Below are 11410 nucleotides of genomic sequence, written 5' to 3'. Positions count from 1 at the left end.
TTTCCCCATTCCCCCCCCCCCCCCCCAACCCCATCTCGGCTATAGCAGAGACCGGCGAAACTCATCGCACGGGTGAGTCATCCCCGGCGAGGCTCTCCCCGTGCTGGCGTCTCTCGCTGCCCCCCCAGCCAGCGCCAACCGATGTTTCTAAATGAAAAACTCTGTGTGTGGGAAAGGGGGGGGCTGGTCCCTGTCCTGCACAAGCAGAGCCAAACTTACTTTTCTTGCCGTTCCCTTTCCCTCTGGCTTTTTTTTTTTGGGGGGGGGGGGGGAAGCACTTAACTGACGAGAAGACAACACTAACATATTTTTTTGGATACAGGCAGGGGCCTGGCTGAGGTAATCTTTTTTTTTTTTTTTTTAGTTTTTCTACTGCAATTTTTTAACAAGAGGTTTGGAAATACTACTTTTTTAATGTTCCCAGTTGCAACCCGCGGGAGCATGGGGGCCGCGTCGTCCCCCGGATGCTCTCCGAGCTGCCCCAGCGAGGCAGCCGCTCCCTATTACTATTTTTAACCCCCCCCCCTTCTCTTTCTAACCAAAACTCCCTGCAGTTTGCAGCAAGCAGGCAGGATGGGGAGGGCTCTTTTTTTTTTTTTTTTGTAAATACTGTTATTTTTGGCGGCCGAGTTTCTCCGGCCTCGCGTGGTGCTAGGGGGCAGCCCGGACTCGCCGCGCTGCTCCCGCCTGTTTCTCACCCGTGAGCCGGCTCCGCGGAGCAGCGCCCGGCCGAGGACGGCGGCGCCAGCGTCCCCGAGCCAGGTACGGCCACGCCGCGGGGGGGCTTCGTCCCTGGGCACGGTCCATCCTCCGCGTCCCGTCCCGGGGGACGAAGCAAAGAGGGATTTATTCCCGAATAACGCTCTTTCCCCCCACCAGCGTCTCAGGTTTGCGGCTCGCCCCGAGGCCACGCCGGAGCCCGACGCCCCCGCCGGGTGCGAGAAAAACCCGCCGGGAAATGCCCCCGCCACCTCGGCCGTCCCCCCGCGCGTGCGTGGACCATCCTGCCAGCTCCTCCGGGTCCTAAAGATGCACCAAGAGCATCATTAAACTAGAAGTGCCTTGTTACTACAGATGCGCCAAGAGCATCGTTAACTAAGTGCCTCGTTACTAAAGATGCGCCAAGAGCAGTGCTGAGTGTAACGCAGCATCTGGGCTTACGACACACTAAGGGGGTTGGGGTGGGGGGGGTGCTAAGAGTATTTTACTTTTTTTGCCCGGTTTTTCACTAAACAAACTCTCTGGGGAGGGGGTAACTGCACCAGCTGCTTTTTCCTGCGAGCTTTTTCTGTTCACTGAACCACCTGCCCCAGGTTTGGGGGGGGGGGGGGGTGAAAATAAAACGCTCTTTGGCAAAAGCAGACGGTGCGCTCACGCTGCCCTTGGGTAGAGCCTGTTTAGTGAAAATTAAAAAGGGGGGGGGGGGGGCTGAATACCCAGCACAGAGAAGGGGGGGGGGGCGGAAAGAACCCCGAAACCAAATGCAGGAGATGATAGAAAACAGGGTGGCAAAAAATAAAACTACCAGGCGAAGTCAACAATTGCCCCAAATTAACCGCCTAAACGCTGCCCTTTCCTGGGAATAAAGTCGGAGCGGAGCTGGCAGCCGCGCAGAGCTAACGCTCCGGCCTTGATCAAGTCGCGCAAGGCCCAGGCTGGTGCCCCAGAATTAGGATAGGGCGTATGTGCTTTGCTAGCATTTCAATGCCCCCATCCCAAAAAGTGCCTCCCCCCCGCCCCAAAATCCTGCCAGCCTCGCGGGCGCAGGTCTCGTCCGCCCCGCGCGGGAAAGAAAGGAGCCGGGAGCCGGGGCGACCCTTACGCTTTTCTCTTGGATACTCTACGTAGAAAAGGGGGCCGGGGCGGGGGGAGGCGGGCCGGGGCTGCGCCGGCTCAGCCTCCCCCCCCCGCCCCCTTCACAAATATAATAACAACCGTTAATTAAAAATAATCAACCCGCCCACCCCCGCCTTATAGTGTATGTGCACCAAAAACAAAAAAAAAAAAATTGGACCTTTATGCTGTTTCATGCACTGGTTCGTTAGCACCACGGTGAGGAAGAGGAGGAGGAGGAAGGCGATGCCAGCCGTCGACCTGCCGGGCCGGCGAAGGGTGGTGGTGGGGGGGGTTTTTTTCTTCTTTTTTTTTTTTTTTTTTTTGGTTTTTGGTCGTCGTTTCGGGTTTTTCCCCCCCCGCCCCTGGAGCTCAGCAGCCGCCGCAGCTGCGGGCGCAGGAGGCGACCACGGTCTGGCAGAGCCCGCTGGTGGCCATCACCCCGCACTTGGAGAACTTGTCGCGGCACAGGTCGGCTGCGGGCGGCAAGCGACGAAACCCCGTCAGGGCTAAAAGCGCCGCGGCCGCCGGCTCCCCCCCGGCCCCGGGGACCGACCGCGGCGGTCCGGGGTGGGGGGGACACGGCGCCGGGCTGCAGGACATCTCCTAAACGCTGCCATCGGCTCAAGAAAACCCCACGCGGAGGCCGGGTGCCCCTTTTTCTTTTGCAAGGGGATGGGTGTTTTCTCTTTGGTTGGGGGGGGGAACCCATGGGAAACGCCGCTTCCCCCGCGGCGGGCGCTTACCTCGCAGCAGCTCTTCGTGGGCGCACACGGTGCGGACGCAGATCTCCTTGTTGATCACGTAAACCCGGCGGAGGCTGGCGGCGGGCAGCAAAGGCAGCGAGTTTACACCCCAAAAAGCCCCGGCGAGAGCGGGTTCCCCCCTACCCCGGCTCCCGCAAGGCGGCGGCTGGAAACGGGGGCGCCGAAGGCCAGCGTGGGAGCGAGCTGGGGATGGGGCAACGCTCCCGGGCCGCCGCGCTTACCTGTAAAAGCAGATCTCGTTCAGGCACTGCTTGCAGGGCTTGTGGACCGAGTAGAGCCTGGTGCAGGGGTACTGCTCCTCCCGGCAGTCTGCAACGAGAGCGGGCGTCAGCGCTGCAGGTTTTGCACCCGGGCTGGGGAAGATCCCAATCCCTGGAGCATTAGCGGTGATTTTTTTTTTCCCCCCCTCCGCCGCCAAGCCGCAGCGCTGGCTGCCTCCGCCGCCGGGAAAATCCTCCGGCCCCCGGGGAGAGGGCGGCCGGAGCCGGAGCCGGAGCGCTGCCAGCCCTGCCTGGCCGCGGCCGCAGCCCAGGTGCTTCGTGCAACGGTTAAACGGGGAAAGTGATGCGATTTTTCCCTTTTTTCTTTTTCCCCCCTCCTTCTGTCAAGGCGGGTGCGTGCGAGCGGCCGCGCCGTGTTTGCCTTGGACGGCAGCGGCGGGGAGCAGCCCAAACCCGTGCGGGCGGCTGGCCGGGGCGGGCAGCCCTCCGAAAACCGGCGAGCCGCGGCGCTCCGCAGAGCTGGGCCGGCCCCTGGCGCCCAAAGCCCGGCCCCGAGCTCCCCCCCGCCCCGAAAGGGAGCGAGCGAGGTCGGCACTCACCCAGCGGTCCCGGCTCCGTGGGCTCCGTCTCGGGGACGGCAGCTGCGGGGAGAGCAAAGTCGGGGAGGCGCCCGAGGGGATGCTGCCAAACCCCCTTGCTTTTTTATTTTTATTTATTTTTCCCTTTCGCTCCCCGCCGGGAGGCCCGGGCTGCCGCCGCTCACCTGGGGTGGGTGCCGGCACGACCTCCTGCTGGGATTGCTGCTGCGACTGGTACCGAAACTGCTCCTCGGGGGCGCGCGGGGTCACATCTGCAAGGCACGGCCGCGGCGCTGGCGCCCGTCCCACCCCCCGCTCCCCCAAACCCTGCTTTTTGCATCCTTTCCCGGGGGCAAAGCCGGCGGCGCGGGCCGCCCCGGCTCGCCCCGACGGAGCGCTTACCGTGATAGTCGTAGTAATCTTGAATTTCTACGGGGAACAAAACAGAGGAGAGGCTGGTTGGGAGAGGGCCGGGCACGGGGGCAGCCGCGCGAGCGAGTCCCGGGAACCGCTTTGCTGGGGAAAACAGGCGAGCCCCCCCGGGGCCAGGCAGCCCTCCGCGCCGCCCTCCGCGGCCTCCCCCAAGGGGTTTAAATTCCACCCAGCTGCCAACAAAAATCGCCAACGCAAGGGATGGAGAAGGGAGAGGCGCTTCTCGGAGGTCCGAAGCTCGAGCAGCGGGGCAGGAGGAGAAATGGGAAGCGTTTGGGAAAGAGCGAGGGCGGCAGGAGGCTGGAAGTTCAAGGCACGGATGGGATAGGACGGGACGGGACCGGACAGGATGGGACGGGACCGGACAGGATGAGATGGGACGGGAGGGACGGAGCAAAGAGCATCCCGCTTGGGCCGCAGGGCATCAAGGCTGGGTAGAAAAGGCCAAAAAAAGAAAAAAAAAAAAAAAAGAGGCAAAAGCAGCAGGAGAGACGGGCGAAGCCTCCGCCGGCTCGAGGCGCTCTGACCTGATTGCTGGTCGTACTGGGAATACTGCACCGGCTCGGGGTAGGTGATGCCTTCGAACCTGCTGTACTGTCCCTGGGCCAGGAGCGCTGCTGGGGAAACACGGGGAGCAGGCGAAGGGCGCTGCGCAAAGCCGCCTTTGGGGGACGGGGGCGGCCGGCGGGACCCCCGGGCTTCGGTGCCGGTGGGCGCCGAGGAGGGACGGGGCTCAGCCCTGCCTCCGGCTGCCGTCGCCCCGAAGCGCGGAGCATCCCGCCCAGCCCGCCGCATCCTTGCGGGAGGCCGCGAGCAAATCACCGCCGAGGTGGGGGGGGAAGACTCGTCTGTCCGCTCCCCCCGACGCTGCCCCCTCGCGCCCCGCCGGCCCCCGGCTCCGGCCCCGCCGGGTAATGTTTTCCATCTGCTTGCTCGCCCTGTTGCGCGGAGCTGTTTTCGCCTGCAGTTTTCCTGGCTCCGGGTTCCCGGGCGTGTTGACTCTCCCGCTCGTTTTCGTCGGGGCCTTTGCCAGCCCCCCGGGGGGGGGGCGGTTTGCTAAATGGCTTTTCGGGAAGCGGGGCCGCCTCCGCGCCACCCCGCACGGCCGCTTTGCTCCCCCCCCACCCCGCAACGCGTGCAAACGACTCGCTCCGCGCCAGACCCTTTGCTATAGCCCATCCCGGCCCCAAACCGGCCCGATGCAAGCGGGCGCTGGCGTTTCGGGCGAGCTGTGGGGCAAAACGAGCTGCCGGGGCTGGAGGAGCCCTCTCCTTTTGCAGGAGAACGCGGGGCGCGTGCACGGGCCAGCCCACGGGCCGCCCCCCCGCCTCGCCAGGCAGCCGAAAACCCGCGGCGGGGGCTCGGCGCGGGGCACTGACCTGGCAGACACAGCAGGAAAAGACGCGCTGCTCTCATGGTCACGGCAGCGACGGGGGCGCGGGGCCGGCCGGGAGGTAGCTGGATGAGCGCGGAGCGGTCTGCGCGAGGGAGAGGAAGATGCGCAGGGGTTAGCGGGGTCAGGCTAAGCCCCCGGCCCCGGCGAGGGAAGCAGCTTGCAAAACGCTGGGAGACAGCAGGCGCTGGGCGCAGACGGGTGTCCGCGGGGCGCTGAGGAGCCACCTTACTCGTGACACCAGTGGCAGGGGCCCGTTCGGAGAGGAACGGCGGAAGAGCCCCGGATGCTGGGATGGAGCAAGGCGGCGGGCTGGGCTGCCTTGCCCCGGAGGCCGCTCGAGGCGAACGCAGGCGAGCCCCGGTCCTCGGGGCATCGCCAGCAACAGCTCGGCCCGAAACAAATCTCCGGGCAGGCGCACAGGGAAACCCTCGGGCGGAGGGGAAAAAGAAAGAAAGAAAAAGGAAAGAAAAAAGCCTTTTCCAGGCCGAGGCGCTCCAAAACCCACGTGCGAGGCCGCGCTTGGCCAAACCCAGCGGCTCGCACGCGCCGAGGTCGCGGCATCCTACCGAAACGGGCCGGAAAATCCCACGGCCAAACGCGCCCGGCGGCTCTTTGCAAGAGCCTCCCTCGAGCGCAGCGCCGTGCCTCCCAAGAGGAGGCAACTGCCCTTTGCGATTTCGCCCCATCGTTTTCTTCAAACGCTTCCCCCACCCACCACCCCTTGCTTTTTTGGCCTCCTCGCCTGCCCGAGCCTTGCAGCGAGGCGGCAAAGCTCGCTGCTTTGCCCCGAGCATCCAGCGTGCTTCGTTCTTCGGGGAAAAAGGGAGGGAAAAAAAAGGAAAAAGGCTCGTTTTCACCCGGGCTGACCCATTGCCCCGTGCATGGGGCCGGGGGCCCCCGCTGTGGCCGGCAGGGAAGCGGGGGGGGTTTGCAGGGCTCCCCAAACCCCCAAACCAACCGAAAAAAAAACAAAACCCTTGCAAGCAAGCTCCCAGCTCGGGAGCCTCCGGAATTAGCTCGCGAGTTCACGGAGGCGCCGGGGTTTGGCAGCGCCGCTGCGTTCGTTGCTCTCGAAGGCCCCGGCGCTTTCCAAGCAGCGATTTGCATGTTAAGCGTCTGCTTTGCCTGGCGGGGAGACAGGGCCGTCTGTGCCGGCGCGCAGACCGAGACGGGCCCCTTCCTTCCCCCGGCGCGGGCTGGCAGGCCGCGGGAAACCTCGCCCCTTCCCCACCTCCCCGCCGGGCGCCATCCGAAGCCAGGCTCGGGGGAGAGGGGAAAAAGAAAAAAAAAAAAAAAAAATATATATATATACACACACCCCCCCCCCAATAGGATTCAAATCCGTCTGCTCAAAGCAGCTTTGAAATCGGACCAAACGTGTTTGCCCGCCTCGGATAAAGCACGTAGCCCTTTCCGGCCCGTGCTGGATGGGGAGCCCTGGCAGGGTCCGTGGCAGCACCGGGGAAACCGAGGCACGGCCAGAGGCGAGCCACGCTCCTGTGTACCTCGGCCCCGCCGCCATGCTCGGGCTGATGCGGGCGCCTTTTGCCGTGAAGCTCGCGGGCACGCAGCCATCCGCCACCGGCCTTGCGGAAAGGCTGGGGCAGCACCCAAGGACGGGATCGTGGCCTGGAGCCCGGTCCTTGCTGTTTTTAAGACCATATTGAGGAAGATAGGGCCAATGGGACCACGTCCTGCACCATCACCAAAGCAAGGCATTTCCTAAGGACTGCATCCTGCACCACCAAAGCACAACATCTCCTAGAGACCATGTCCTGCACCAAAGCGCAGCAACTCCTAAGGACCATGTCCCGCACCACCATGAAAGCACAGCAACTCCTAGGGACCACATCCCGCACCATGACCAAAGCGTAGCATCTCCTAGAGACCACGTCCTGCACCATCACAAAAACACAGCAACTCCTAGAGACCATCACCAAAGTGTAGCATCTCCTAGGGACCATGTCCCGCGCCATCACCAAAGCACAGCAACTCCTAGGGACCACGTCCTCCTCTATCCATGGGTACCGGAGATGTTGCACACTCAGCATCCTGTACAGGATGAATTTTGGGCTTTCCCTGGTTCTCGGAGAGCCAGGGAGCCTGGTCCAGAGACAGGTAACCAAGCGCGGCCCACGGCAGGGTTTGGTGGCTCCAAGCGGCGAGCCTGGCGGCCAACCCACGCCGGTGTTGTGGAGGGACCTGGGTCCCAGCTCCCCGCAGCCCTGCGCCATCTCGCTTTCCGTGGCCAAGCGAGCACTGGACGCAGGTTTAACCAGGGCTAAACGTCTCCTAGGATAAAAAGGGATTATCTGAGGATGAGCGACATCTTTGCAGCTGCTTGGCAGGGGTCTGGGCAGGTTTCATCGAGCCCGAGCGCCGGTTTCCAGCTGGACCTGCCCGGGACGGCTCGGGGCAAGAGAAACGCGGCCTCCGGAGCCGTCGCGAGACGCGTTCCTCCGCGGGTGCCCTCGCTCCGGCTCTCCCGAGCACGCGGCCGGGAGGGGACGGCATTAACCTGCCCTGCTGGCCCCCGGCTTGCCTCGCAGCAGCCCGCCGAGGCCACGGGAGCTCCCACCGCCTGTTTAGAGGTCTAACTTCCCATGAAAAGCCAACTCCCTCTGCATGCCCGAGCCCAAGGGGCATCTTTCCCTCCCTGGCCCCCGTTGGGAATATCACCGAAGTGACCGAGCCGACAGCTCGCGGGGTTTGGCCGGGGCACCGGGGCGGCCACCACGTCTTCCCCCACGACGCGATGCCAAACTCGCCGCGCCAAAAACTCAAAGTTGAGCCCAAACTGCAATTTTTTTTTGCCACGGGCTCCGGCGAGAGGGACGGCGGCCGGAGGAGCGAGGCTCACCCCCCCCCTCCCCAAATCAGCCCCCAAACCAGCCCTCGTCTTCCTCCCGCTCCTGGAGCAGCGTCTGCTCCGCTCCACGCAGGGGTCTGGAGGCTCCAAGAAACCAGATGTTTTTGCAATACACATCTGGGAACAATCAATCCCAAAGAAAGAACACCACAGTCTCGCTCTTTCATTCTGCTAAACCCCACCTTCCTAAATCCTTCCCCCTTCCCCCAGCTCGCTCCTTTTTTTTTTTTTTAAAAAAGCTCTCCGGTTGCCAGAGAGAGCGAGAACAAAGGGAATATGAAAGGATTCAAATTTTCTGGCCACCGACCAAAGGTAAAACTCCCTGAAGTTTGCTTCATTTCTCTCTCCCTCCTTCAACGCCACCCGCTCACTGGGGTCCCCCCCCACCTTCGTCCTCGGGGGGGGGGGGTGAAGACAGAAACATTAAAAATCTCCCTTTTGCACAGTCTGCTTCCAGGAGCGGGGGGAGGAAAAAAAATTACCGCTTCCTTCGGACATTAAGGTATTTTTAGAGTTATGTCAGCGGCAGTTATCTATTGTAACAGCTGTCAGGCTGGAAAGTTTAAAAAGATGGGGTGCCCCCGGCACGTCTCTGCGGCCCTTCCTTTTCAGCCCCCCCATCTAACACAACTTCTCTTCCCGCTTGCCCAAAGGGCTGGAAAAGGGCTCTCGAGACCTCACCTTTCCCCGCGCTCGCAGCCCCCGGCGCCGACGGATGCAGTTTCTAAGCCTGCAAAGAAACCGCGGCGCGGGGAGCCCGCCGAGGGCGATGTGCGGCACCCCGAGCCTCCCGTCCCAAAAGATGGGGTTTCGGGGCCGTCGGCCGGCCGGGAGGTTTCCAGCCCTGCCACTCGCGGCCGAGGCGGGCGGCGGGTCCTTACCCGCCGTGGGTGCTGCGTGCTGCTCCCGTCCTTTCCCGACGCCGTGGGCTCTTCCGTCTGCTCCCAAAAGCTCCAAAATGAGCGAGGAGCTCCTACCTCCAGCATGGGGGCTCCGCTGGGTCCTAATGCTACACCTGATCCTTCCCCTTCCTCCTCCTCTCCCTAAAAAGCTGCAGCCGAGGGAGGAAAACAAATAATGATTTGAGGAGAAGTGCGGGGGGGGGGGGAATTAATAAGCACCCGTCGACGCAACGGTTTGAGAAGCGCTGGGGTTTTTCAGCCGCCCGAGTTGAAATCGACAGGCGGCGGTGGCCCGAGCGAGCAGCCAGGATGACCTCGCGGGCTCCGTGCAGCACCTAGCGCGCGGGCTGCACGCGGGGCGATTTCCACCTCGGGCTGCCGGAGAGCGACACGAACGGACAAGAGGCGTGCATCGATGCCGGGCCTGAGCGGCTCCGCTCTGCAGCGGGAGGCCGGGGAAACCCAGATAAACCTCACAGAAACGCGGGTCCTCCTTCCGGCGGGGGGGCCAGGGCCAAGCCAAGAGAGCCTGGCCCTGTGGACGAGGCGGCCACAGCGGGGATGCTGCGGGGGGATTTGGGTGGATTCGGGGGGATTCAGGCAGGCTGGACCGCGGGACAAAAAAAAAAAAAAAAAAAATCCCAGAAAAGGGATTTCGGCACGAGGCGAGGGGCGGCCGGCCGCTGCAAGGACCGGCGCTGGCGCACCAAACCGCTGACCGTGGGGCCCTCTTTCCCCCGGCGCTGGCCGGCTGTCTGGTGGGGCTCAGCGGGACGCGGGACGCCCTCCTACCTCTTTGGGCTGCCCGCGGGTTTGGACGGAGGCGGCAACCCCGATCCCTCGGGCTCGCGTTATAGCCCCCGGCGAGCAGAGCTCTTCCGCTCTTTGCGAACCCGCCGGCCGCCTTCGGGGCTGCCGCCGCCTGGGAAAAATTTGGGATAAGTCGTCCCAGCTTGCAAACCCCTCATCTGCCAAGATGGGGGGGGAGAAGGGGAAAAACCCGCCCGGCCATCTCCAAAGCCCGCGAACCGGCCGCCCGAGCCAGGGAGAGCCGCGGCGGAGGTGGCTCTGGGAGCAGGTTCCCTGCACCTATTTGCACCCAAGCGGTGCCGTCCCTGGGGTTTACTCACCCTCGGGAGGTAGCAAGGAGTTTCTTAGGATGGGGAGGCCCAGAGAAAAACCGCTAAAACCGCAGCTCCAGATATATCTATTAGCTACTCCCGTAACGCTCCTGCATCCCCTAACTCGCACCGTCCTCGTCCCCAGCTCTGTATTAACCTATCGCTAAGGACAGAGGCCGGCTGTTAATAATTAAGCGTGCTTTGCGCCCTTAGAAACCTCCCGAGGTCGTTAACCCCAGGGACAGGCCGGCAGTACCAGCCAAGCAAAACACTTACGGAGGGAAACCGAGGCACAAACGGGTCCCTTGATCCAGGTCAAACATTGCGGGCAGCAGCCAGCCCTCGCACGGAGGAACCAACTCCGAGTCGCTTCTCACTTTTTTCTGCCCTTGGGACTAGCCAGGCTCACTCAGAACCTCCTCAGGCAAACAAAAGGGTCAGGCACTTGCTTATAAATAATTAAATATGATTTTTGCAGGAAGCAAAGCGCTGGGGATTTAAGAGCGGGGAAGAAAAGTCACCCAGCGAGACTGGCAAGGGCCGCAAGCGCTGCGCGGGGAGCCCGGCGGCTCTCCTGCCCCGGCAGGTTGATCTGGGGGTCGGTACCTCGTCTCGAGCGACGCTCGCGGTTTCAAACCCTGCATCCGCGTTGCAGGGCGATGCAGAGCCTCAGCATCCGGTCGATGCCAACGCGTCCCGTGGCTGGAGCTGAAAAGCACGCTAGCAATGACAGGGGATTTTAGCAATGTTACACGACACAGATGCTAGCGTGTGTGGGTTTGAGGGGTTTTTCTGTGGCCGCGACGCGTTTTTAGCCTCCCTGTGCTTTCAAATCTGCCAAGCTAAGGCAAAAATCTGAGGTTTTTTTTTTTTTTTTTTTTTTTTGCCCAGGAAACCTGATTTAATAACTCCAGCCCTGGCTGGGATTTCAGGAAACCTCTTACCTCTGCTTGTGCCTCATTTCCTGATCTAATCCCTACCTCCAGGAGGGCAGAGGCACCGCTAGCCCTTCCAGGGGTTTAGGCTTCCCGAGTCCCTGTGCCCTGCTGTGGGCTGAGGCCACGCGAGTCCACACAAATACCAACCTCTGAACCCAAAGCTGTGCTTGGAGATGGCCAAATCCCCCTCCTCTCCGCCGCCAAAATGGGCGCCTCCTGCCAACTCTCCGCTTTGCCTTTCACGTTTGCTCCCACCTGCGGGGCACCACCACTCCGAAAGCACATTCCTCCGGGGCCTGGGCCCTTCACGTTTCCAAACGTTACATCCCCATCTACTGGCTTTGCTGCAGAAA

The 11410-nt window shown here is 62.5% G+C and overlaps 1 protein-coding gene across 18 annotated transcripts; it reads right to left on the bottom strand.

Moving 5' to 3' along the window:
* Positions 1 to 54: 54 nt before the first annotated feature.
* MFAP2 (microfibril associated protein 2) lies at positions 55 to 11340 on the bottom strand. 18 transcript variants are annotated; one of them, XM_068916338.1, is made up of 12 exons: positions 10396 to 10608; positions 10129 to 10282; positions 9791 to 9920; positions 8978 to 9147; positions 5211 to 5309; positions 4359 to 4445; positions 3802 to 3828; positions 3585 to 3671; positions 3421 to 3462; positions 2822 to 2909; positions 2580 to 2653; positions 1818 to 2309 (listed from the first exon to the last, which is right to left on the bottom strand). In XM_068916338.1, exons 5-12 carry the CDS (start codon positions 5245 to 5247, stop codon positions 2206 to 2208), a joined length of 546 nt encoding a protein of 181 aa, XP_068772439.1. In that variant the 5' UTR covers positions 5248 to 5309; positions 8978 to 9147; positions 9791 to 9920; positions 10129 to 10282; positions 10396 to 10608; the 3' UTR covers positions 1818 to 2205. The 18 variants fall into 18 exon arrangements, with proteins under 18 accessions (XP_068772426.1, XP_068772427.1, XP_068772431.1 ...); XM_068916325.1 differs by lacking the exons at positions 9791 to 9920; positions 10129 to 10282 and adding an exon at positions 10726 to 11012 and having other exon boundaries at positions 55 to 2309; positions 4359 to 4448; XM_068916326.1 differs by lacking the exons at positions 9791 to 9920; positions 10129 to 10282 and adding an exon at positions 10726 to 11012 and having other exon boundaries at positions 55 to 2309; positions 4359 to 4448; positions 10396 to 10535.
* Between the last annotated feature and the right edge of the window lie 70 nt (positions 11341 to 11410).

The sequence above is a fragment of the Struthio camelus genome, chromosome 21 (assembly GCF_040807025.1).
Source record: "Struthio camelus isolate bStrCam1 chromosome 21, bStrCam1.hap1, whole genome shotgun sequence".
Classification (NCBI taxonomy): Eukaryota; Metazoa; Chordata; class Aves; order Struthioniformes; family Struthionidae; genus Struthio; species Struthio camelus.
Note: the sequence above shows the minus strand (reverse complement) of the source record. Positions and strands in the feature narration are given on the sequence as shown.

Excerpts from the sequence above, each read along its gene's own strand:
- MFAP2 (XM_068916325.1), bottom strand. The coding sequence starts at position 10,442 with ATGTTTGACCTGGATCAAGGGACCCGTTTGTGCCTCGGTTTCCCTCC. Across the intron at positions 3,672-3,801 it reads AGATTACTACGACTATCACG|ATGTGACCCCGCGCGCCCCC; the intron begins GTAAGCGCTCCG and ends CGTGCCTTGCAG. Across the intron at positions 2,310-2,579 it reads CCACGAAGAGCTGCTGCGAG|CCGACCTGTGCCGCGACAAG; the intron begins GTAAGCGCCCGC and ends TGCCGCCCGCAG.